The sequence below is a fragment of the Mchenga conophoros genome, linkage group LG13 (assembly GCF_057382185.1).
Source record: "Mchenga conophoros isolate Kocher_MC1m ecotype Shallow Benthic linkage group LG13, M_conophoros_male_GT1.1, whole genome shotgun sequence".
In the NCBI taxonomy this organism is placed as follows: domain Eukaryota; kingdom Metazoa; phylum Chordata; class Actinopteri; order Cichliformes; family Cichlidae; genus Mchenga; species Mchenga conophoros.
Window position 1 is genome coordinate 20,052,350 of NC_140538.1, and position 27,250 is coordinate 20,079,599.

Here is a 27,250-nt window from a genome sequence, read left to right on the forward strand (position 1 = left end):
AAACTCTTATGTAAACTTTCTTTTCAGCATCGCTCAATATATTGCTAAAACATTTGTTATGATGCAAAAAAAAGAGGAATAATTAAAAGTGTGCAGAAATTACCTTCTGGTGCACCAGGGGCTTCATGCTGAGGATCACACACCTCTGTCTTTCCTGTCATTACCTGATTGATGTGCCAGGAATACCCAGTCATAGCAAAATGCCAAACATTACTGTTACAAAATAATTTGTTACCAAAAATAATGAGCCCTCCTATTATTCACTTTTACAAGCCATCCAACCTGCTGCTATTACAGGACACAGTTCTGAACTATTGGAATTTTCAATCCACTACTGTGATCTGTTTAGTCAATAACAGAGTCCCACAGTTAGACTTGAACTGAGGGCACGCTCAGCATTTTAAAACTATTATACTAACAAAACACCCAGAATGTTTTGTTTATTTGTCATGTCGGTTTCTTGCCAAAGGGTTGTTCAGCATAAATGCATGTCAGCAGTACAATGACAAACAGCACCAGCTAGGAACATCTGGAGCACTCGTTTCCTTAGTTTAAGATTTCAAGATGATTAATAATATCTTAAATAACCAATTATGTGGGCTTTGTCCATTTGCTTAACATTGAAACAACATCAGTGAATGTACACTGCATCTAAAAGTATTGTATTCATGCCTCGTGACTAAAATTAACATATACAGACACATTGTTGTTGCGGTTCAGGATCAGGGTCAGCCATGGATTTGAGAAATTGCCATTTTCAATCACGAATGAGAAAGATTTCCTTTTTCCAAGCAGATTTTATAAATTGTTTGTTACAGCGGAAAGCAGAGAAAGCTACAAGCAACTGATTCTGTTTGATGAAGCCAGGTGAGGGGCAGCCAGTCAAAAGAAAGCAGGCTTTCACTCATGGGGTCAGGCGCTATTATGGCTTGTTGGCGGCAGTGGATGATTTTATTTATTTAGTTATTTATTTTAGTTAGTTATTCTTAAAAAAAAAAAAAACGCTGAATGAGGGCTGTTCGATATAACGATATATATCGGATGACGATATAAAAACGTCTATCATTTCATTTTACGCTATCTTTGTTTCATGGTGTCGCAAAATAAACTGTTTACGGCTATATTTTTTCATCGTTTTGATGGTCACTGTAGTGGCTATATTAATTTCTTGAAGTTCTCTCTTTCTCTTATATTTAATATAACCACACTACAGACGGACAAGAGCCTGTTTTTATGCATTGTCGTTAGCAACAACAACGGTAACACCATTGCGTGTCCGCTTGTTTATGTTCCACATAAACCTTTCACAATAAAGCTCAAAATCCTGTTGAGACTTTTCAAAATAAACTGAATCACGTGAAAGAGCAGATTATTTACGGATGAGAAGTAAAAAAGAGCCGCCAGGTGCTTAAAAATAAACCTTAGACTCAAACATTAGAGCAGGCTTTTCCCCGCAGCACGCTGTGTAATAAATACTCACAACTTATGTCTAAAAATGTATAGTTTCATGCATCTGTTGAAACACTGGACTCCAGCTGCATGACGCGCAGCTGGAAACACTTCCCGCAAGTCGAGCTGCACGATATTCACAGAATTTACAGAAAATGTTACATTTTTGTGATTTATATCGTTATCGGACCATAGAATTCTTATTTCGGGATATGATATTTTGGTCATATCGCACAGCCCTACTCTGAATCAAGCAAAGCTTCTCTAGTACAGGTCAAGAACAAAAATAAGCTTCTACAAATGAGATTCGATCCAGTTTAAGATTTGTGAATGATTATGGTTTGGATTGAATGTGAATAAGAATAGTGTCTCAAGACACTGAATAAACCAATAACCTGATCTTTCCCTGCCAGTGCCAAAGCATAACCATAAAAATATAATATTAAAAAGTGACTATGAGATATACAGTACACCGTTTTTTCGATGGGATATGTAATGTATATGGACACAATGTGAAATATGTGAATGTCTTACTTGTTTATTATCAGCACATTGAAAATGTAACTTTAGTTTCTGGAGACAGGGTTGTATCAGTAAAAAAACAGCTAACTAATTTATGACTACTGCTGGCATTATCTTGTGCAACACTGACTGCATAATAGAATATTGCTCTCATTCCCAGTTGGGTCAGGGCTAAAAAGTAATACATGAAATCTCTGTGGTCAGATGACCTGCTTCTTTTGACAGAAGCTCACTCTTTGGACACACAAGACGAAGCCATTCAACTCACCCTTCTCCTGCTATCTTTGTTCGATTTAAGAACATCATTATGATTTTCTTTAAGTCACCTTGTAATTTGTATTTATGAAAAGAAACCTTCATCTCTCCATCTTAATGAACTATTTAAAATTAAGTTTCTATGTGAAAAGAGGCTTCTGACCCGGCATACATAAAAACTCCAAATTCTACAAAGAGTCAGCTGGAAAACCTAATAATGACATTTAATACTATTGATTTACTTAGGTTATTCACTTTCAATATGTACCAAAGTTTGCTTTTGTTCTCAGGAATTCTGAATGCAACAAATAAAAACTACTATAGTATAAACTATAATAGGTCTGACTTCTTACCTCTAAAGAGATTAGGATTCATCTCCAGATGCAGAAAACAAACTAAAGTGAAACACAACGACTGTCCTGAGATGACAGATGGATGTTGTAAGCCCACATAATCATCACATATTTAATGTTCCCTTTTTGGTAAGGCCAATGACTCATTGGCATTATAGTCTGCAGTTTTATATAAAATATTAATGTGTCTCTACAAGTCTTTAAAGTCTAGCCAACTTAACACTTGCAGCACACCTAAACCCCATATCAAACAGCAGCAGCTGCAGAGAAGCCCCAAGCCACCTCAGCTTAATCCAATTTGACTGGCCATCACTGTGGGCGATGCTGGATGGAACATTATGTGAGGTGGATAGAGCTTTTTACTCTGCATTAGTGGAAAGGGATTTATCACTCAGCATTTGACTTTGCAGTGAAAAAGTAAATTGGTCAAATCTTAATATTTACACACTTGTGTTCAACGATGGGGCTGTTTGAGTGATAAAATGAGCAATCTACCATTAACAGTAATAGAAACATACAAACAAAATACTGGGTCTTAGTCATTGGAATCTAGTATTTCTTTTATTTTTTCCTTCTACTTTTCATAATTAGAAACATGTAATTTTTTTAAGTAGCTCACACGATTGTAAGCAATGTTGGCTATCACTCTTTGACCTTGAAATGAAATCGGCTGACTCTTTTTAAGGGTAGATGCACAAGTTGGACAACCTCCATTTCTGCTGCTTGGATGCTTCACAGCCTGCATATAATTTGTAAACTGGTGAATTGTCGGAGGATTCTCAGCTCCAGTGACAGAGAAAGTGCAAAAATAAGCTTTTAGCTAATCCACGCCCAACATATCAGACATCTGTCACTCGCAGTGCCGGCCAGCCTTCTGCTTCGCAAGCTCATTTGGTGCTTGAAACTAAAGATTTCAGGCACCATCTTCAAATTTTGCTGCTATATTGCTCTCTATACCTTTCCAGCTGCATGTACTCTATTTTCACTGCCAACATATCAATGGTTCCCTGTGGTTTAAATGTCAGTAAGATGCTCATTCCAACCGACAGATTTAACTTACAGTCAGCTCAGCAACGGGGGGCCCAAATGATGGGATACACCACATCAGGAGATAATGGCACTCACCTGAGCTGCAGCACAGTGAAAACAACAAAGATGTGAGCAGATGCAGAAGCACGGTGGCACTGTGATGGCCCCAGAAAAAGAAAAGCAAAAAAAAAAACATGTGGGATTGTTTTTTTCAGATTTTATTTGAGGGAAAATATGGTAAAATATGTCATGATTCTGCTCTGTCTTTGACAACAAATAAAGCATTAGTGGGTACCGTTCCTTTATATTCACAGATTCAAAACATGTACATTCTGTTGCATCTCTATTTTTCTCCCTCTGTCTGTCTCTCTTAAAACAGATGGTGAGAAGGATTCAATCCTGGATCAGATGCGCACACAGAACAGGTACCATATATAGCAGCAACTCATTTCTCTTCAGCACTGTGTTACAAAGGAGTCTTTTTCAAAAGTGCTCCACTCTAAGGAACAAAACGTTGCTCAATGGGATAGCCCATAAGCCTAACAGTGCTTGACACAGTTGTTTTTTTAGCACAGCAACTGTTCGTGTCCTAAATGAGCTCTAATTATTAGGAATACTTATGTGATCGTGGCTGAAAGAAAGGAAGAAAAACTGTGCCGAGGAATATTGCAGTATTGTGTTTTTGTGAGTTTTTTAAGAGTGTAAGGAGACCGGCCTTTACATTTGACCCATCCCTCTGTTAACTCGGAGCAATTGGTATAACTCAGCATCTGTATTTCCTTAAAATGTGAAACAGAAACATAATCATGTGCTTTAATGGGGATTTTTAAAAAGTGTGCTTCAGTGGACCTGGGAAATGTAAAACTGAAAAGCTTTGGCACCCTCTGCTGTTAAAGTGATTTCTAGATGGCAGACATTTGTGCAGACCTTTGATACGGATATGGCAGAAAGCAGGAAGGCAGTCGTGCAGGCTGATGAAAAGAAAGATGAGAAATTGATTCTTTGTGAGATTTCAGGCCAGTATTTTGCTGTAAATAAACTTCCTATTGAATTTCTCTTTTTTTACAAGAAGATATCTCACTTTGATTCATGTTGGCTTTTTTGACAAAGCTTTTTTTATTCATTATTTATACAAATTCACTACTCTCCATTGAAAACACACATTTTCTTTTCACGTTGTTCAAAGTTCTTCTACCCAGGTGACGATTCCCAAAGGAACACCAGACTAATTGTTGCTGTTGGCTGTTGCATATCCACATAATGCCGTGCATCTTTTCTCATGCTCCCTGGAGTACTGAGCATTTCCGAGACTGTTATTTGTCGGAACAGCGCTTTGCCTGCATGGTGTATGGTGCGCTCTGGTTATCCAGGGAGAAGTAAGACAAACATTAATTGGTGGTACTGGATCCTTTGCTCTGTACCTGCTGTGAGCCCACACCACGCTTCGGTGTGGCAACCCCATCATCCCTCCCATCCGAAATCTCCTCTGACAGGGCCAGTAGCACAGAGCTCCTGGTTATCATTTATCATCCCAGCAGATTGGCTAGTGTAACATGCGGCAGACTGATGGGTCATCCTCATGCTGGGGACCTGGCTGGAGTAAAGCCGTGGCGAGTTGTCTGCATGATTGGAGAGCTGAGAAATGGAGAGGACGGCTTGTCATTAAAGAGAGAGGCTGGACCTCTCTAATTCATCTCACTAGTCACTGCGTTGTGGTGTAAGTTCTTCAGACAGCTCCAATATCATATTAGCACACCTGCAAAGGCCCCAAGAGGGAAGAACAGGCCTTCGTAGTGGTGTTCCTCACGTGCTCCCTCAGAGATGTACACCAGAGATTGCCCCATTAATATATCCCACAACTCACTGGGGGGTGGGGTGCGAGAGGTAGCGCCGTTCCAATGCACATCTGTAGGATACCACAGGTGGCGTCTTCCCTGCCACCAGGGAGGTAGCTTGATGGTGTTTTTCAGGGCTCATCAGCTCAATTGAGAATTTCTGGTGGGCTCTGTTGGCTGCGGTGTTACATAGTTTACAAGCCATCAAATTACTTTTCCCATTTTGAGTGCAACCCTGTGCAATGTTCAGCCAATTTTATTTTTGACTTAAAACAAGACTTTTCATCTTCACTCCCATTCATTTATTGTGAATGCCTCTGTACCATCAAAGGATGGTAGCTGACAGGGCATCATTTAGTCATAATCTCTCCAAAATGCCTTTGTTCCTCTTAAGAACTTGGGCACGGCAATAAATACACACTCGTACGCATGGACTGTTGTTCTGAAAAGGTCAAAACAAATATACTAATCAAAGATAGTGTGGAGCGATACAAGCTGCTCAATTAACCAGGAGGTGACTTGGTGGACTCCTGGGGATATTTGATGTAGTCTCTACACATTAATGAGTTAATTTCATAGCAATGCTCAGCTAGAGAATCTCTCTCTCTCCCCTGAACGTCACCATGGATACGAACTCTTTTTCAGTGTTAATGGGCCAAACATGGACAGTTTTGCTTTGATGACAAATTGAAGTATTGGCTGGCTTTCATCTGTTTTAGAAGAAATATGGCCTTAGACACGAACCTAGATTTCACCATCCAAGTTTATAGCGGCAATATAAACTGTTTTAAGGTTTTAAAGTGCATTTTTACCTTAATGGAAATCACTTTTATATTTCATCTTTGGCATCCAGTACCTCATCCGTCTTCCTGTTACACATCTCCTGGGATGGACAGCCTCAGACAGGCCCTACTCAATATTGCAGTGTAAACTGTGCCAGATATTTTTAGTGGTTTAATGAACTAAGCTACTGGATAAACAATCATTTGAATAGGTGAAGGGTCTTTAAAATACAACACCGAGTGATCCATTATTTTCATTTCATAGTGGAAGATTTTAACACGTACTATATTAAATTATTTTCTGAGCGCAAAATCTGTCAAAACTCACCCGCTGAGATACAGTATGCAGACATCAACATATTAGCAGCCAAAATGCTAATGGAGGAAATTCTGTGAGGAGTTGGGTGCTGCGATTCAAATGGACTATCTGGTTGTGATGACAGAGGCATAGTTTTACCATGACCATTCATGCTGCTGAAAGCAGCTCTCTGAGCAGATGTGATCAGCAAAGGCAGTACCTCCCTCCAGTCCAGATTGACAAGCCAGACCAGACTCGGGAGATGGATATCACAAGGGACAGCTGAGCTGCAGGAAACCAATGGTGCAGGCAGTTTTCAGCCAGTCTCATTACAGTAGACAGGTTGATCCAGGCAATTGCTCCTCAGACAAGGTTGTCTCCAAAGTACTAATTGTGCAGTGCAGTTTTGGGTGACATTTATGATGCAATTCTTTGGTTTAAAATTGACTGTAAACAACTGGAATGATTGTTTATACCTGAGAAAAACAAATTCATGTCTGAGCTGTAGTCGGCAACACGCTTTGGAAATATTAAACACTAAAGTAAGGTGAGATATACTTTCATTTAGTTCTTTAGACAGGCCACATTATTCAGAATTGAACCAGTGAATGTCCAATAGATTTGAACGATGGAAACATCTGATCTGGAGTTTGCTCATTCACCAAATCTAGCTTTCGTGCATTGTTTACTACTTGTTTACTACTTAGCATAAAATCTGCAGATCACTTATAGCCGCAGTCTGTCTGCATTTCAGCCATGTCTCATGTGCCTCATTCAGCATGGCAAAAACATAATCTCTGAGCATTAATCTTTATTATTCAGCAGAGCCTCTGCAGAATTTAAATCACCAAACATATATTCAAGGTCACGATACACACAAAAAAAGAAAAAAAATGTGCGGAGATTACGAAATCATATTGAATGCCTCAATGAAAATGTAAGTAGAATGCCTGCTATTGACTGAGGCACCTTTATTTTGCTCACTAAAACCATATTAAATACATATTTCATAACACATCCAAAGGCACTAAAGGTATTCAGTTGAAAGATGCATTTCAAATACTGTTTTTATGAATGGGGTGATTAAGCATTCTGAGACTGTAGTTTTTAGAGACATTACAGGTCAGTACTGACCACATACAGCATACATATTGAATTTATCAGAGTCAAATTAGAATTTAAGTTCTTGTTGTCGCTTTAACAGAAGACAATTCTTTTCTTCTTCTTCTTCTTTTAGTCATTTTGTATGAAACACTATATGAAACCATACACCCTTTTTAAAATAACTATAGACAACTCATATTTTGTGTCTACCTAGTAAGCCAGCATGAGAAGCAACATGTTTTTGGCATCACTGTAGCAGACAAAGACTCCTTTGCTTTGCTTGGGTTCTCATTCTGGATCCTATGATGAAAGAGCTTATCTAAGCAATAGTTTCAGACTCGATTAACAGTATAGCAATAGTCCATGTAAAACATAATCAGTGTTTGTGTCCTTACTGTGAAAGGGAATAATTTATACATTATTTGTTACTTTTTACAAAATTGTAATGGATTATGGTTTCCTCCTGGTAGAAAGTAAATCATTACAATAATCGTTACATGACTTTAGTCCCATTTAACAATATAAATCTAAAAAGTCCTTTTTTTAAAAAGGAGGCACAAGATCTTTCATCTAGGGTTTGAGTTTTGACACAAAATCGGCTCATCGGTGCCTTTGTTATCTGCTGAAAATCAAGACTTTTTTCTGCTGCTGTCCTTGCAAATGTTTTGCAAAAAGTTGATGTCATGTTAGCAGCAGTGGAAAGCTGTTTCTGGAGCCACCACATTCCTGTCCTTTCATGCAATGCAAATTAAAGTAATGTCTAGGTCATCATTCCTCAACTCTGCTTATTTTCCCTTTCCTCCACACAAACCCAAGTCAGCTGATTAGCACAAACACAAGTCCACAGGAAAAAGATTTTTTTTTCTATCAACCCAATGTCCAGAGATGCATGAATAACTTATGTAGTGCAGGGAACAACATATTTATTTGGTTAGTGTTTGTAAAGTGATTATTAAATGTATTATTTAGAGCAATGTGTTATATTGCATTGCTACAGGAAAATATAATGTGATTACAGTACAGTTTTTATACCAAACAGTGAATATATGAAACTAGAGGTGCAACTGGATGGACACAGAACATTCACCTAAGAGAGCAGGGTTTGAATCCTACTGTATGTAAAGCGAAAAGCCAGATTCCTGATCCTTAGTGATCATAAAACACATGCTTATACCCATTTAGTTTGAAGGGCTTAGAATGCAGAAGGGAACTTCTCTCTTTTTTCAGATTCTGCCATTTTTTTTCCTAGATTTCTGCCTACAGCAGCTTATATGCTAACTGGCTTGGAATAGCACTTACTGTAATATGGTAAATGTGAGTAAGAATGTAAACAAAACAGAGGGTTTTTATAAACGCAATACACTGGGTTAAGTTATCTTTTGTAAAATGACAGGCTTTTTAAAAAAAAAAAAAAAAAAAAAAAGCAGATGACTCTGTCACTCACCATTTACTAAGGGCAAACATGAAACCAGTGACTCATAGGAGATAGAGAGTAACAACCAGCCAAACAACCGGGTAGCTATCTTTGAAAGACAGATGTTTGCAGAAATGAGATTGGTCGAAGTCCTAATGAAGAAAATTCTTTGCAAGTGACTACTTGATTTTTTTTTTTATCATACCTGAATATTTCCTGTAGTTGTGACTTTATTACCCAGTAGTCTCTACAATAAGTTGACTGGACCAAATCAACTGTGGGTCTCCTACAAGTGCATAACTTGAAGCGTAGAAAGAATTGTCTCATAAATGGGATCTTGTGGATGTCCTGAGAATCCAGCTGCCCTACAAGTGTTTGGAATCAAACTGAGCTGTAGTATGCTCACTTTAACATATACACTATATTGAGATTTTCAATTTAGATGAGCCAACACAGAGTTACAGTTCATAATGAAATAATTTCTGACAAAATGGCCATCCACTGATCTTTTGCTCCATCACAACTGTCAGCACATCTCTTTGTTTAATTGTACGTAGAAATAATGTCCAGTTACACACATCTACTAAGCTGTATATTGATGCATTCCCATAACAACACATAGACTATAGCCTACCAATAGAGACCATGTAGTAGTGAAAAGACTCTTACCTCAAATATTACGCATCAGTTGATGTAGGTCTGCCGTCTAATCATATCGGTCTCTCTCCATCACCGCCATGGGCATGTCAGAATGAAGTCACGAGGAACATTATTGTAAGAGTGACCTATGCCTCAGTGACTAAATGCCATTACCAACAGAGCAACAACAGCATTGCATAGGCTATGACTGAAATTGTCTTATTTGGCTTACTGCCACAATAACAAAATAGTGTGTCACAGATTTGGCTTGAAGCAGCATTTACAAAGGAAGATGCACCAGTGTCAATATATCTCCAATTACTAGTCCAAATAAAAGTTGTGACCGATGAGGATATGCCCTCAGCTGCCTCAACCCACAAATCATTTTCCTGGCCAAATTTTCAATTTCTGAATCTAGCAGACGTACTGCTGTGGCAATGGCTGGAGAAAAGGAATGAGGTGCCACATCTTCCTGTGATTACAAAGAAATATGATAATCATGTTAATTAAAGGTTTGTAAATAAGAAAATATTAACACAAAAACTGTGTAATCAGTCTGCGCTGAGAAATATTGAGGTAAATGGGAAACCACATTTCTTGAGACTTACGAATTATTGTAGAATATCATACATGACAAAAATGAATTTGCATGCGTTCATCATAGATTTCGACACAAATCGTGATTAACAGTGCTAGAAAATGTGTTAATTTACGAGGAAAAAAATTATCTGTATTTTTTTTATGCTACTGAAGTTCTGTTGAAGTGTGGGCATGCTCTCAGGTGAGGAAGCTTATACTGTTAATTAAAATATACACACAAGCATTCCAGTCTAACCAAATTGGGGTTGTCCTGTCGGCAGCAAACGTGAAATGCTTGAAAAGTTTCTTATCACTTCACTTGAGCAAAAGAATTTCACTCTCCATTGTCTGCCAGAGAGGCTAATTATTTTATCACCAAAATTTTAATTAGCTGAATCTCAGCGTTGTCCATGGAGCTACAAAGCTTGATAGAGCCAACAGTGTGTGTGTGTGTGTGTGTGTGTGTCTGAGGCTTTTCATATTAAAAAACTATGCTTCTGCTGGAAGAGTAAAGGATGAATAAGAAAATGTTCCTTACGCTGCTTTAAAAAAAATGTCTGAATAACAATCTGAAATGCATTTTGGGAATGCCCATATTAATGTCGAGCCGATATCACAAGGCAGACCTCTCTGATTCTAGTTTCTACAAACAGTAGCATCAGAGAAAGTGATGAAAGGCTTGTGCAAAGATACCAGGATTATCAATAAATTAAACTACTCCAGATCTGCTTGCACAATGCCTGAGATCTGAATTTTACAGCCGTAAAGCGGAATTGAGGGGGTTAAACATGACAGAGACTGAATTTAGTTCATGGCTCATGATTAATTACTGCAACTACAGAATAGAGAACTCAGCGGTGTTAACAGTGTATAACACCAATAGCAAAATTATGGGTTTAACTCACATTTTAGTCTGTTATTAATGACTAAGCAGCTCTTTTCCAATGAACTCCAAGACTGTCAGTTATTTCTATCCCACCCCTCTCATTTCCTCGCTGCATTGAGTAAAACAAATTACAGACAGGAAAATTAAAACGTGGCAGGCGATTTGTCGCAAAGATAGTTTGTTATTGCGTCCATTGAAAATTGATAATTGCCAAGGTGACCCGCGATCTCCTTTATTAACAAGGACAAATCTCTCTATGCTGACTGTTCAGGGGATCTTTCAATGAATGACTTGGTTTTTTTGTATGAAATGAGTTAAAGTGATACGCATCAGTCATCTATCTTTTAATTTATATATTTATAGACTAACACATGAAAAAAAAGGTTAAATTATTATGTGATCATTAGTTTTTTTCAAAATTCTAATTTTATATTTATACACATACACACAACTGAACATATAACAAGACATTACACTGGCTGTTTTACTTATAAAACATAATGTGGAACTGCAAGGCAAGAGGAAAGATCTAACAACTGGTAAGATGAAGCACTGGGCCCCAAATCATTAAGTTTGGCTTCCAACCTGCTGTTTAAGATGATGCTTTTAAGTCAGGAGTAGTTGTCAATCCACAGTGTGGGGGTATGGAATATTTACATAGCCAGAGAAGGGGGTTTGTGGGAGTCTAAGGCCTAGTTGGAACCACATTCAAAGAAAATGGATAAAGGCCCCGAGGAATCATGCAGTGCCGCATTGTCTCTGATGGGGGGGAAAAAAACAAAAAAAACCAGGAACACTGCTGGGGAAAAATACCTTGATTTAAAATTCAGTTCCAAACCCAGGCATGGAAAAGCAAATAGAGGTGCGAGTGGAATGTAAAGCAGAGCTGTATGCACCAGACTGCCATAGTTTAGGTCACACATGCATGACAGGCTCTACATATATTTTTTTCCTGAATATTAAACTCCAGCAATAGAAATAGTGCCTGTTGATTCTTTTCCAGGCAAGACTGCCCTGCAATCATATACAAAGCTCATATACATTTTTAACACTTTATTTCTAATTATTTAATAATAATTCCAAATTATGCATGGTTTAAATGAGGAACGGTTTTAATATATTATTTAGCTCCTTTTTTGTTAACAGGTAACTCTGTAGCTGTGAGATTTGGACTGGTTTGGTGGAGAGCAGTGTCATTTATCTGAAAAAGAAAATTCCTTTGACTGGAAAGCAGAATAGTATATTCAACATAAAAAAAACCCTAGCAGAGAAAGTAATCAAAGATGCTGGGAAAAAAATAGACGAGTCATCCTGGGAATTATACAATACTCTTGATGTATGATTACCTTTTTTTGTGGTTGCTTGAGATAGAAGCCGCTGATGATACAAAAGACTGGCTTTTAAAAGTTCCAATAAAATGGAAAAATTAGAAAAAGTTTTTATACCTAGTTCATAATTATCTAAAATACAGTGTGTGCATTTCAACAATAAATACCATAAATATGATCAAAATGGTCTAAATCCCATTACTCAATAGTCTGGTGTTTATATATCAAAATTACACACAATTAGACCATTACTGGTTCCTGAACCCATCCATTTTTGCTCAGCCCTCCCATCATATTAAACCTGCAATTTTCAGAGTGGAAATGTAGCATGTCTGTGCTGGTGGCTATAGTGGATTTATTTTTAAGAAACAAGCAATATCCATTACAATGTTTTTCTGGGCGCACTTTAGGCCCCTTAGTACCATCTGGGGATCCTTTACCATGCCAGTCCTTTAAGGGCCACAGTGTATGGATTTTCTGATGCTGATTCCAGCAGGACATTATGTCTTGTCACAAAGCTCAAATGACCTCAAACTGGTTTCTTCAACACTGTAATCAAATTGCTTACAAGGTTACCAGATCTCACTTCAATAGAGCACATTTGGGATGTGTGGGAATGATCATCTCATCATAGATATGCAGCAGACAAACCTTCAGCAGCTTTACTACGCTATCAAGTCAATGTGGCCCAAACTCTCTGGGGAATGTTTTCAGCACTGTGTTGAATCTTTGTCAGAAATATGTAATGCAGTTGAGTAAGGAGAGTTCTGTTTGAGGAACTGAACATGATTTATTGAGATAGAGAAATTAATCAGTGTATTTTTCAATAAGACTCCCGTGGCCCATCATGGCAGAACATAATCCCAGTGGTAATGGGATTTAGAACAGGACCCCTTTGGAGTCTCGATACCAGTGGTGAAGATGAAGACTGAGACTTGGATGGAGCTCTTAGTGACTTGAGTGAGGTGGAGATAGGGAGGAGGAGGGTTGCACGAAAGAGTCTGAAAGGGAGAATGATGGAGAGCCCAGATTTAAACCACACAAAGGCACGGCTGATTGGCTCAAAGAAGGCTGGCAAGAAGATGATTGGACTAGAGTAATGATGCCAGTATTAAGACTGACAGCGTGGGAAACTGGTAGCGATGTAAAGAACAGACAAGCAGCTGAACACCCAGGAAAGCAAGCGGATGAGTGATTATAGATCTTCCTTATTGAACTTATGCATAGGCTTCATTTCTGAAGGCAAAAGCAGGCCCATTATGCAGTAGTACCAGTAAGGTGTACCTAATAAAGTGTCCAGTAACTGTATTAAAACACAGTGTTTTTGACCATCAACTAATAATCACACAACACACACTAATCCAATTCTGAAAGTCTAGCATTTCAAATGGATCAGCAACTTTAAAAAACACTTTAAAAAATCCCCAAACGTTACCCATGTAGTACTGTTTACTCCTCACAGCACTCATACAGTAACTTTGTTTCTTTGATTTCCACTACCTACAAAAATAACTGTGTGTTATCAATGGTACATTCAATAATTCTGATCATGTTCAAGGTTCAGTTATGCTTTCAGGGCTTTTAGCTGAAAACAAGCAGCGGTAAGGGTTAAAAGCATGGGAGTCATTCCTGCTAAAGATGAGATCATATCACTCCTAAAAAGCATTTTCACTCTGCTGACTGACTTTTAGATCTCCCGGATTTCTGTGAAGACAGCCTGGAAACACCATAGGAGGCAGACCTTGGCCTAATGTCTCTGAGCAGAGACATTTCAAGACTTTGTTCTTACCCTGGATGGTATCAGAGTGCACTATGTCAGTACACCATAGAGTTCACCTCATTAATCACGCAAGGTTATTCTAAAGTGAGGTTTTAAGTTGAGAGAGCATGTCTCTGCAAATAAGGTAGTAAAGAGTCTGTGAAAAACATCAGAAATACATTTTCCCTTGTAAAAGTAATGAAGAATATTTAAACTTTAATGTTTGAAGCCTGTTAAATGCTTTACACACATTAAAGTTTTGATAGAAGTGGACCTCTGATACCTTCCTTTGTTCATTCTGTGTTTAAAAGATAATTTCCTCATGACAAATTTTAGATGATAAAGAATTAATTCTGTCGCTCTTTGTTTCTTTAGGAACTCATTGAGGGAACTTCTCGCTGCATATTGCAATAAATGCAAATATGAGTGGTGTTATTTACACTGTTGCCTGTGTTTGTGAGGAAAACATGGATTAAGGGAGAAAAAAACATAAAACGATATAATGGCATTGTTTTTCACAGCACTGTGTTTGTGAAAACACAACATTTTCTAACGGCATCAAAAATTAAATTAGCACGCTAGCAAACTAAATGTGGTTAATAATGCATTGTTATTGACTAGCAAAGATCATGTGTGCTCAGGAGTCAAAGGGCCTTTTCATGGGGGACTCATTTTAATACACTGATTGCAAGCGACTGTGCGGTCTTAAAAATGCTCTAACTGTGCATCTTTTTTTACAGGCATTGATTAGCTCATATGGTTAACATACATTTCCCTTTGCGCCCACTTGAAGTGTTTATCGTTGCCATACAAGAAGTGTAAGAACTGCCCTCAGCACTTAACCCCATCCAGACTCCAGCACTCTGCAATTTCTGCACCAGTTTTTAATTAAACATGAAGAAAAATGGGAAAACAGCCCTTGAAGGGATGCACTCACACTTTAATTTGTTAATAGAGTTGTACATCATTAGGGTAATGATTGCACTGAACCATAAGACACAAGCCTGTATACACTGATAGTGACATCCAGTAGACATGATGCATAAAAAAGCAAAAAAACCTAAACAACCAAAACCATTACCACTAGCATGAATCTTTAATGCAAATACAGCAGTTTATGAATGCATCAGGTGGTCACACATGAAATGTTTGTGGACGCTCACAATCTTACGGTATGTGTAGATATGTTCACAGGAGTCATTGGCATGGCCGTGCCTCTTTGACCACACTCTTTGTGAGTTGAAGTTGCAAGAAAAAGAAAGCTTTTTCAAAGGTTCACAAGAAAAATTCGACAAGATTGTAAGTCAACATGAATGCAGTCTGCTCACTGAGACTCTACAAAGAACAGCAGTGTTGAATGGAAATGTCATTTGCTTAGCAGGTATTTCATAAAAGACGAAAACAAAGCACTAGCAAGGCAGCATTTTGACACAATAATGCACCAAATTTTCTTGTCTTTTTCAACACTTTGACATGGGATAAATATTTGAGAGAAGCACAAAACCACCAGCAATTCTCCTTGTGGACATTCTGAGCATATGTGTAAAATTTCATCCAGTAGTTGTTGAGCCATATGACTCAAAACCACAGATGTTAACCTCCCACTGGCATTAGAGGGAAAAGTCACAAGATCAACAACGTTCATTGCTTGGGGAGCTTTTATGCCTGGGTAAATTTAGATGCCAGTCTATTCAGTAGGTTTCAAGTTTTCACTTTGTAAGTGACCTGTGTATAATTCTAGATAAAAACTCACTTAAGCAATTAAAAATTCGCTAGAGGTCCTAAAGGTCAGAGGAACTGGAAAGCCAAAATCATTCTCTGGAGGACAAGTAATGTCAGTACATTTCAATGGTTAAGATATTTCAGCCTGTGTTCAAGTGGTTATCCTCCTACCGCTCTCATTTCCATGCTACTTTTGTGGCATAAAAAACAAACAAAACAAAAACAGAGTGACATCTTTGGTAACAGCAATCATTAAACCTAACTAGCTGTGTGTAACGGAGAAGATTAGCTGTAGCACTTCTGCATGGCAATTTGTGGAAGAAAATGTAGCAGTGCAGAAAACAGCAGTGGAAATAAAACAAAAGAAAATACTCCAGAATCTGGCAGAAATGCACAACTTCTGTAATGACAAATGGTGTAATAGCTTCTTCCACAACAGCACAGGAGGACGCACAAAAGAACTGAGCACTTCAAGAAAAACTTCCCTCAGATACGCTCATTTGGGGTTTACCAATACGTCATCCAGCTGAGATTCCTACAGGGAGGAGCCCATTATCACTGTGCAGACAGAAGTAACATATGGACTCCCTCGTCGTGATTGAGTTGAGCTGAAAGTCTGAATACATTTCACTGGTGTCTAGAGAATTCACCCTATATGCCTGCATATGTTTATGCACTGCACCATACTGTATGAATTGGTAGGTACACTGAAAACTGGAACCAAACATGTTTCTGTCGCTGATTCAATTTATATATATATTTGTATCCACTCACATGCTAATCATAAAGGTTGATTCACATCAATAAACTGATATTATCACATGATCAAAAGGCTAATGTTTATCACACTGCATTTTGCAACGGCCATGAAATGAAATGCAGCCATAATATCAGAGAGATATACTGTTCGGCACACGCGCACGCCCACAAGTGTTAGTGTAGATTTCAGTCACACAAACACACACACAAACAGGAGCAGGTGATAATAGGGCTATTCTATATGCGGGGTCATGAATAATTCAAATTCCATGTGCTCAAACAGACTCGAGTTGACTGAATAATATGACAGATTCCGCAACTGCTATTAGATGAAAAAAAATATCACAAATGTTTTGGAGATTCTAGCAGAGGATAAACTGCCGTGCTGCATGTGCAACTACTACACTTGCTGAATGCAAATCCAAGACATTCAAAAAGAAAATTCAAGAAAAATTCAAAAGCTTCATTGTTATCACACAGTGCAGCACAATCTTTCACTCTTGAGCTGACTGCTTACTTGGGCCACAATTTCTGGACTCACATTCCCTCATGAATGTAATCTTAAATGTAGTAAATGTAATCTTTTCTTCTTGTTGCAGTGACAACAATGCAACCACAGAGCATACCAGCTGGACTCTGGAAATGTCCTTGCAGAGGAGAGTGATGGCTGCATTCCTGGAGCTTGGCAATTGGCCTCCTCGTGAGTCAGTGGAGAGATACTTATTGTGTTTTCATTGTTCAATAAGGCTTTGCATGAATTTCTCCCACCTCTTGGCGTACTGAGCCAAAAGCTCCCTAAACACCCAAGTCTTCATTATGGCCGTGGAAAGTGGGCTGACTCGAGGTCACCCCTGATGTTCCACTGACTGCCTGGGGAAGACTGGAATTAGAAAGCTTCTAGTCACAGGCCACAGAAACCAACAGGACTCCAAGCTCCTTTATAAGTTTGGCAACCGATTAACAATGTTGTAAACGCTGTGTGGGATAGGATGCTGGAGATACAAACAAGTCCTTTCAGATTCTCACAACGCTGCTGCTCTGTGTGGTTCTGTAGCATTCTTTTGGAAAGGCTGGCTTAGAAACACTTCAGATTGAAACTTCCTGGAAATAAATAAACAAACAGCTTCTTCATGCAGCATCTGCTCAGATGGAACGCATTCAGTCAGGGCCTGAAAGAGACGGCCAGGCTAATGAGAGTTAACTATTCGCAGTAAAATGATTAGAGCAGCTGACCAAACTCTCCAAGAAAAAAGAAATCACAAAATAAAACTACACCAAACAGTTGTTTCTGTCTGGACTTACCAATTGAATGTCATCCTTTTTGAATATGCAAATAACCCAAATATGCAAATGAATTGAGCTCCAAGCTATGTGAAAGTCATGCACAATCATTTCTCCATCCATCCAAGCTCTACCCGCTTGTGTCCTGTGGAGAGTGGTGGTTGGCTGGAGCCTATCCCAGCTGGCATTGGGCGAGAGGCGGAGTAGACCCTGGACAACTATCCAGCCCGTGGCATGGCTAAAACAAAGACAGCCATTCCGTTACCATACATTTTCTTTTAAGCACATGATCAGGTCTGTGCTTAGCCTTTGTATGGGATACTGATAAAGAAAAGGCACATATGAAAACAAAACCCTTCCTCCACCTTCATTTGGAGGGGCGGTGTGATCAGCAGGTGATTTGGATCACCCTGAAGCTCCCTATCCCCATTCCATTACAATTCCATTCTTCCCATGAGTTCAGCCAGTGGGAGATGAAGACTATTGCAGAACCATTTGTGCCTCATTGTCAGCGGCCAGCTGATGAAGCCTGGAGCATTTAGTTCACTACTGATGATTGAATGAATGCACATTTAGACTGTAAGAAAAAAAAACGTTTGAAAGAGTTCAGGGAAAACATTAAGGCGGTCTGTGCAAGCACTCCCCCGAGAAAGCAGAATAAAGTGAAAGAAAAACAGCAGCTTTAAAGTTGCACCTGTAAGGTGAAGACACCCCGGCACAACTTTCCACAGACGGCACAAGTTGCCCCATAAGCATTTGTTCTTCCAGCAGCGCGAATTCGGGCGAGCAGGAGGACGTGCAGGGTGCTGCACATCGACAAACTGTGAAGAAATCAAAACAGCGGCTGTCACCCATCAGGAGAGAAGGGAAAATTACCAAACACACCAGCGAGCTCTCAAGTCCCACTGATAGAGCGCTCAAGTAGCATTTATGATCACGTTATTCTCACACCCTCCTCTTATCCAGAAAAAAAAAATGTAACAAAAATAAAAAAAATCCGTGAAATATTCCTGATTGGAGAAGGGCGCAGAAGCAAAGCGCAGTATTGTCTGAAGCACAACTGAGAGGGTCCAGTTCAGGGGGGGAAACCCTTTTGACTCGAATTAAAGGGAGGCTGTATGAGGGGAAAAAGAGAGAGAAAAAAGAAGGAAAGAAAGAAGGAAAGAAAGAGGGGAGGAGGAGGAGGAGGGCAGGGAAGAAAGTGGTGGCGGTGCCAGACGCAGCGGCAGTAAGAAGCGTACGTACGTGCTTTATCTTAGCGGCTGAGTGTGACGTGATATTGCAGCCTGCTCCTGGAGCTCTGCAAGCACCAAGCAAAGCGCGTCTATTTCTCTCTGTGTTGTAACTCACTGACCCCCCAACATCTCACATCCACCCACTACGGATCTTTTTTTCTTTTTCTTTTCCCTATTCACCCCCTTTTTTGCGGAGAGGGGGGGTCGGTGCGCGACTTGATGGAGAAAACATTTCGGTGGGAAATAGAGACGTGGAGTCTGCCGAATTAATTTATGGTAAATACTGTAAGAATTGCTCTCGTCGTCACTCCAAGAATTTCTTCCCCTCTGTCTCTCCTGGTCTTTCTCCTTTCTTCTTCTTCTTCTTCTTCTTCTCCTCTCTCTCTCTTTTTCTCGGTGGCTGTCGTGTGTTGTTGCGCTCCGTTTTGATGGGAAAAACCCAGAAGAAGGAGACGGGGGGATATGTGCGGGCAGACCGGAGTGTAACGCATTTTATTTTCATCCATTGAACCATCTTGTTGCGCCGGACTTCTATTGTCGGGAATGGGGAGTATTGATTCACTGGAGGGCTGCAGAATTTATTTATAAAGGATGTGGTCAAGTATGTGGAAAAAATAGCCATAGCTTCCGCAGTGTAAGGTAAGACATTATTATTATTATTATTATTATTATTATTATTATTATTATTATTATTATGAGATGAAGGTCTTCGAGCAAGTGCAATGGCAATTTTCATATGTCATCTGTCAGTTAAAGTTTAGCCTCCCTCTCTCAAACATTTGCCCCGTATATTCATCACGATGGTTTTGGAGCGTTCATCCGCTCACATTAGTCCAGGGTGCTTAACAGAGGAATTTTAAGAGCTGATCTCTCTCTTAAGAGCCAAAAATCACTTTAAAGTGCCGAGCCTCGAAGTGACACTGCATGAGATGTAGCCCGTGGCCGACGTGTCTCTATATTCAGATTTCCTCTCGAGTCTAAATTGCTCTTAGAAGCCCGGCAATAAAATCAGCGTCTCTTGACCGATTTCTCGTCTCCAGAATACTGATTTTATTTTTCTCGTCTAGCCCTGGTCGTGAATCTTGTGGAAGGACGTGAAATCATGTGAATTTATCGCGGCAGAAAGCTGATCCAACTCAGCACCGCTTCCACAAATCCTTATATAACGCACATATAATTCTGGGGTAATGTGACGGGCGTGATTCACGATTCAAAGAGAAAGAAGTTGAAGACATATGCGCAAATGGATCTATTATGTGAAAACTGGTAGCCCATCTCTAGCCTACTTGCGATTTGAACGCCCACACAGACACACACGCAACACACAGTTCGAGACACGCGCGCGCATACACAGACACACAGGCGCACACGTACACACACCCTCGCGCGCATTCTGCTGTGACACTGCTCACAGCTGCATTGCCTGTAGGATTAAAGCAATCAGGACATCGCATTGCATTCTCTCTCTCTCCCCCCCCCCCCCCCCCCGCCCCGCCCCCCCCCACACACACACACATGTAGATCCGCACACGCACACATGCAAGCTCAGACACACACACACACACACACACACACACACACACACACACACACAGTCTCTTTATCAAATTGCATTGTCAAATATGCCTGAAATTCAGAGACATGCAGGTGGTGTGGAAGAGGCGACAGTTCGCAGTGACCGAGCACACGCCAGGACATAACCCCCCTCCAAATAAATAATAATAAAAATATATATAACGTCAGTTTGTCTTCCTCATATTATCTAACTGTCCCGTGAGCAAGCATTCACAGAGAACATAGCTTCATGTGCAAAGATACTGGTTACTGCGTAAAATGAGCAGTTGCACATTTTCCACAACTGGCGTGGACTGCGCTGACTTACAAAGGCTGCCACTTTCGCCGTTTCTTCCTTTTTGTCGCCAGATTTTCTAAATAGCTACATTTGTATATCTCCGGGGATTGTGCCGTACCGAATACGACCCAATTAATAAGTCTAAATGACTCACATTATTGCACCCACCTCCCTAAATAAAAATAAATAAATAAATAATAGCCGAAGCAACCACAAGGTGGCAATGCTTGCACAAAGTATAGTGATGAAGGATGGAGATGCAAAACACATGTTGCTGAGGTTTACCTGTGTGTCTTTTTGCCCCCCTTCTTATCATGGCAGGATGTAATAAGAACTATGTAAGCTCGTTAGTCAGACTTGGTAGTGATAATCTATCATGTGTTTATGTGCCCTGCTTTAACACCCCTTTGTGTAATCCTCTTCATCTTTCCCTGCAGGCCAAATGACATAGGATGAAGGCTGTTCGAAACCTGTTGATTTATATATTTTCCACCTATCTTCTGGTTATGTTTGGATTAACTGGTGCCCAAGATTATTGGTGTTCCACTCTGGTCAAGGGGGTCATTTATGGATCATATTCAGTGACTGAAATGTTTCCCAAGAACTATACAAACTGTACATGGACGCTGGAGAACCCTGACCCTACCAAATACAGCATCTACCTGAAGCTATACAAGCGAGACTTGAGCTGCTCTGAATACTCTTTGCTTGCTTATCAGTTTGACCATTACTCACATGAAAAGATCAATGAACTGCTGAGAGTCAACGAGTCTATAGTGTATTTGTGTGATTCAAAGAATATTTACGTATTTTTGCTGTATGACAAGAATTTTGTTCAGCTACGGAGAGTTTTCCCTTATGATTACAATGGATTGACGCCACAGAAGCTGGATGAGGAGGAGAAGTCTATTGTGGAGTTTCTAGTGTTGAACAAGGCCAGCCCTAGCCAATTTGGATGTCAAGTGCTTTGTACATGGCTGGAAAATTGCCTGAAATTAGAAAAAGGGACAGTGGAGACATGTGGGATTGTGTACACGAAATGCACATGTCCTCAGCATTTAGGCGATGGAGAATCAGAGAGCATGCTCATGCTCAACAACGTGGTTTTACCCTTGAATCCACAAACGGAGGGTTGCTTGTCACCCCAACTACAAGCCGGGCAGATCTGCAATCTGACCGCAGAAGTTAAACGGCCTCCTAAAGAAGGTGAGTATCCTGTCATCTTTCTTCTTTATGCTGAAATAGTTGTATATGGAATTAAGTATGCATAGAGAAGATAGCAATCATGTCAAATAAATGTGCACGTCAGTCACTCCTACCTCTGCCCTAATTGCATGTTTGAAGTGTGATGGCCCATGAAACAAAGAGCACACATAGATATATCTAGTGTAGTTGGCTCAGAAATGAGTCAACTTCAAGATAAAAATAAAAGAAGAAGATGAAGGAATAAAAGGGGAAAAAAGCTGCCGGGGGAGTTGGGTGTAGTAAAGACCACACCAGCACAAACCAAACCATCTAAAAAGGGGGTCTTTCATTTGGTTGGACTGAATTCAAAATGCACTATCATTGCTGTGAATTTTAAAATGGCTGTTTTTGTACACATAAGCAGAGTTAAAATGGCTGCAAATCCAAAGATAATTTTTTTTGTGTGTATATACATTTATGTCAGTGTCATCCATACAAAGACCAGCAGCGGTCAATACGGACACATCCTTCATTTTTATTGGCATGCAGCCTGTATGGCAAATGGAACGATTGGGATCATAGATGCAGCAGTGTCCAATTGGAGCACAATGCTCAAGCAATGCAACACATAAAGCTTGTGGATGAGATGTAAGAGTTAAGGATTGTTTAGCTTTGCAGAAAATACGGGAATGTATTTAGGTTATTTAATTTTAAAAACGAGCTTTTTCTTCTTTTCTTTCAAAGCTGTTCTAGAGGGATACTACTTTTGCAGTGCTGCCATAGAGCAATGCAACGTGTTTTCACTGTTTGTTGGAAATGAGCAATAACAATATACAGAGGAAAGACGGCATTTTCAGTTGACATGTAATTCACTAATGTGCATACATGCATCAAGCACCCATGCATGCACAAACCACCTATTCATCCACACACATTGAAAAGTAGATAAGCGAATTATTATTTATGATAAGGGCTGTTATTTCTCTGTGTATTCGTGTTATCACTTAGTAGGGGGAGTTTTTTTCTTTTTTTAATCTTTTGTTGTTGTGTTTTTTTTCTCACCTACTGCGAAGAAAGCCATTCTCGACACATAACTGCTCGCATTTTAACAGATAGCAGAGAACCGTCCCACCTTGAGGAATACGCTACATACTTCAGGGAAGGGAGGGGTGTTCATCAAGGCACAATGAACCAAAAATAATGAATCAACCTTTTTTGGAGGGGGATGTGGGGAAATAATGATTGCAGGAATGTTATGGAGCTAGTTCCCTGTGGCAAGTACCAAAATAACAGTTGCTATAATAACACTCTGGATAACAGGTGGCAGTTATCTTATCACAAAGAAGAGACAAATATTGATTGCAGTAGTTCAGCTGTTCAGTTGACTGGAGATGAGCGCTGCTATGTGCCACGTCACATTTCCAGGCACGTTTTTCAAACGCACATATGTGGAATTTGTTTATCGTAAGATGCATCAGCACCACAGCATTCAAGATATTTATATGGCTTTTGTAAGAATTACTCTAGCTCTAGATTTCCGTGTGATTTTTAAGGTGGCTAACCTCCATCAAGTTGGATGACAAACCCATTTCGAGAATAGTTTAGCTACTGCTTCTCTAGAGCCCTTAAGCCATAATGCATACACCATCTGAAGAAAATTACCATTAACAATCCAGCCCCCTCACACACACAGTCAAATAGCATGTGGAGTAACAACAGTGAGTATGACTCAGCTGTGTATTTTGTCAGGTAATTTCATCATTTAGTAAATCTTACATTTGTGTCATAAATATTACCGGGAAGCGTTATGCTTCTTTTCACAGAAAATTCCCTGCTCTAAAATAACATTTGACATTTTTCTATCAGCATGTTAATAACAGCTTAAGAGCACAGATTATTTTTTTTCTCTCTCTCTCAGAAGATTTTCCACAAGCTTCTATTTATAGGGTTGGTTGATGGGAGGTTTGAATAAATCCGTTTTCATCTGGATAACGGGGAGATCACCACTGGGTTTTAAAAGAGCACTGCGTCTCCTGTGGCATCGTGGTGACAGAGTGGGTATTCCTGATGAAGAATAAAGCATTACAAACAGTCGACAAGAGCTCTATTTGATAAAATCACGTGTCTTTGATCTTCAGTTCCTGGTAGCGGGTGGCTTCGGAGCACATCAAAGAAAAGCAGGGCCGGAGGTTGTGTACTCCAGCCATGCCACAGAAACACCCCACCGGCGTTTCGCACAGACTGGGGGGTAACAGCAATTTGAAAGTTGATGCTCTTGATTATTTAAGGTGATTATTCAGGGGGGGAAGCAGATCCCATTCGGTGACATTTTGAAAGCCACAGCAATAACAATGAAATCCAGATGTACTACTCTGATGACTCATTTATGCAGTTTTATTTTTATCACATTCTCCCGTTGCATGAATAAAAGTTGTAAAAGGCAGCACAGTGGTGCAGTAGCACTCACAGCATGACAGATTTAATTTTGGGGTCTGTTTTTTTTTTTTTTTTTTTTTTTGTGGGATTCCTAACACCTTCCACACAATCAAAATTAAGTCGGCTCAAGGCTCCCAGTTGCTCGTAGGTGAATACTCAACTGACTGTGTTCCCTCTTTGTGAGTTCCTGGATGTGTTTTTTTTTTTCGCTATCAGCCCAATGAATAGTCGAGAGTGACTCCAGCTAATGTGACTCTGAATTTCAGAGCGCACAAATATAAAACTGCTTTAAGTAAAACCTTGGCAGAAAATGTCTCACACCTTCTATTCTGTCACAATTTTAAAGCATGTGCAAAAAGAGGCTTTCAGCAACCAGACAGCCAGAACAGGGCAACATTTTAAGACAGTTTTCTTACCCAGTTGTCCCCCCACCCCCCACCCATACACACACACACACACACACACACACTTTTCAGCCACGTTCTCTGCAAATACTGGTACTTCCATGCAAGCGGCTCTGTTCAAAGAAACCAAGTTTCACTTGGCTTCACAAACGCGGTCACATGGCATTGTCTTGTCTGATCTTTGGCTGAGGACAGATATATTATTCTCTTCCCTCATTTGGTTTAAAGTTGCCAGTTTTCAAGGGTCAGGGTCAAGGGGTGTCACTGTCTGAGAGGGATGTGCTTTGTCATGTTTATGTCAAAATGCCTCACTGTTACATGGAAACAAAACAACTCTACAAAAAACCCCTTCCTTCCTTAAATCACTGTCACTGAAACGCACCGTAGCGTTACACAGTCATCATTTAGAAATGAAAGGGGAAATCTGACTTTTCTCATCCAAACACGGTTTCGATTTGTCAGATAATCTGCCAGGTATGTTAGTTCATCTTACTCCTCTTTCCATGCCTCCTTTTTCTGTGGCGTGATTGAATTTTAGGTAATAGCGAATAAATCTGCCAAATGTGACTGTGGCAATAAGAAGCTTTATGCAGATAAGGGTTAATAATTAGTTTCAAACTTGATAATGCAACACAAAAAAATGAATCTCGTGTCGAAGATTTCGATTAATATTTAATGAGTCCACACAAACTAGGTCTTCAGATTCATTGTAATCACAATAAGTAGGTTAGAAATGTCTTGATTCTCTTTTTTTCCGCGCATGAACATTGATTTGATTCTTTCATGCAATATGCAATATGAATAAACTACATAAATTCTTTAGATGCGTTCTCAGGCTGCTCTTTACAAAGGATAATTTAAGTCGAAGGACAGGGGTTTTACATTTCAGAGGGAGAAAAAACTCTTTAAGACTATGTACAAATGCTTATTTGATGATTACAACTTTTGATGACACAGGCCGCGTGCAATGTGGGAAATGGCAATAGGATTTATTGGCAAATGAAATGTGTGTGAAGCGTTATAACGCACTGTCACCCGCCAAAGTCCTGAGCACTGCAGCAGCTCAGCCTCGCTGGCTCACATAGTGAGGCCTTTTATTCACTTTGGATCTCAGTCAAGTCACTCAGTAGTCACACTGCATTATGCTCACCCCCATTGTTCAGTACACTTGGAGGCCATTTTAGTTCCAATTCAGTGAAGGAGAGAGCTCAGATCAACAGCACAGAATCTGTTTTTATCTGAGACATGCATTATTTGTCTCAAATATTTCATGTGCCAATTCCCCCTGAAATTCTGGGCTCAATTACTGCACCTTTTAGGATTTTTTCGAGTTCCAGCCTGTGCCAGTTGTAATTTTTAGAAACTGTATTGTGTCCTTTTCTCTCTCTCTCTCTTTCTCTCTTTTTTACATGTGTCTGCTGTTCCAATTCTTCAGCATCCCTCTTACTAATGTAGTTAAGTGGGCATAGGAATACTAAAGGAAAGTTGTCATGGATTGACAAGGTCAACACTGAAGAATTACTATGAAAGAGCCAGCCATCTTCTTTGTCCATTAACTGTCTATTAAATTTTGCCTATTCAAAAAAGAAGAGATAATGCTGGTTGTGGAATGATTACATTTTATGCTCTGATCAGTTACACAGCTTTGGGTCAATTTCAGTCGGTTTTGTGAAACACACGGGAAACTAATAAAATGTGGTCAGACATTATATCCAAAATTACTTCAGGATCCACGAGTCTGGGATTCCCAGGCATAAATAATGGAGTTTGGAGGTGACTGAGCAGCTCCCCTCTGTGCGTGGCACTTAAATATACATATATAAACTTTACATTGCTTAAATCGTCCAGGTGGTGGCTACTTCCAGATATAAAAGTTCATGAGGCTCTATGGGGACTGTTAAGTCATTTTACACGATGGCAGAACCACAAAAACTGTTGTTACATTTAAAGGTCTTCTTAAACCACTCACGCCGTCACGCATGGATGCAAATGAGCTCTTTGGAAACACAAAAGTCTCTGTTTTACATGGGATACAATTTGATGATAAAGTATAAGGTCCAACATACGAGGCTGACCCTAATGTCATTGAGTGATAGATAATACCAAATAGCACCGTCATAATAATAATAGGAGATTCAAACACG

The 27,250-nt window shown here is 39.6% G+C and overlaps 1 protein-coding gene across 7 annotated transcripts in view; it reads left to right on the plus strand.

Moving 5' to 3' along the window:
* Window positions 1-19,236: 19,236 nt before the first annotated feature.
* Window positions 19,237-27,250, plus strand: part of adgrb3 (adhesion G protein-coupled receptor B3) — a 119,079-nt gene continuing 111,065 nt past the window's right edge. For 3 of the 7 annotated variants that reach the window (XM_085297096.1, XM_085297098.1, XM_085297100.1), the window contains exons 1-2: window positions 19,240-19,868; window positions 21,519-22,287. In XM_085297096.1, the coding sequence (XP_085153222.1) occupies window positions 21,534-22,287 (754 nt within the window). In that variant the 5' untranslated portion in view covers window positions 19,240-19,868; window positions 21,519-21,533. Of the gene's footprint in view, window positions 19,869-21,518; window positions 22,288-27,250 lie in introns of all 7 variants that reach the window. The other 4 variants (XM_085297099.1, XM_085297101.1, XM_085297097.1 and 1 more) reach the window with 3 other exon arrangements.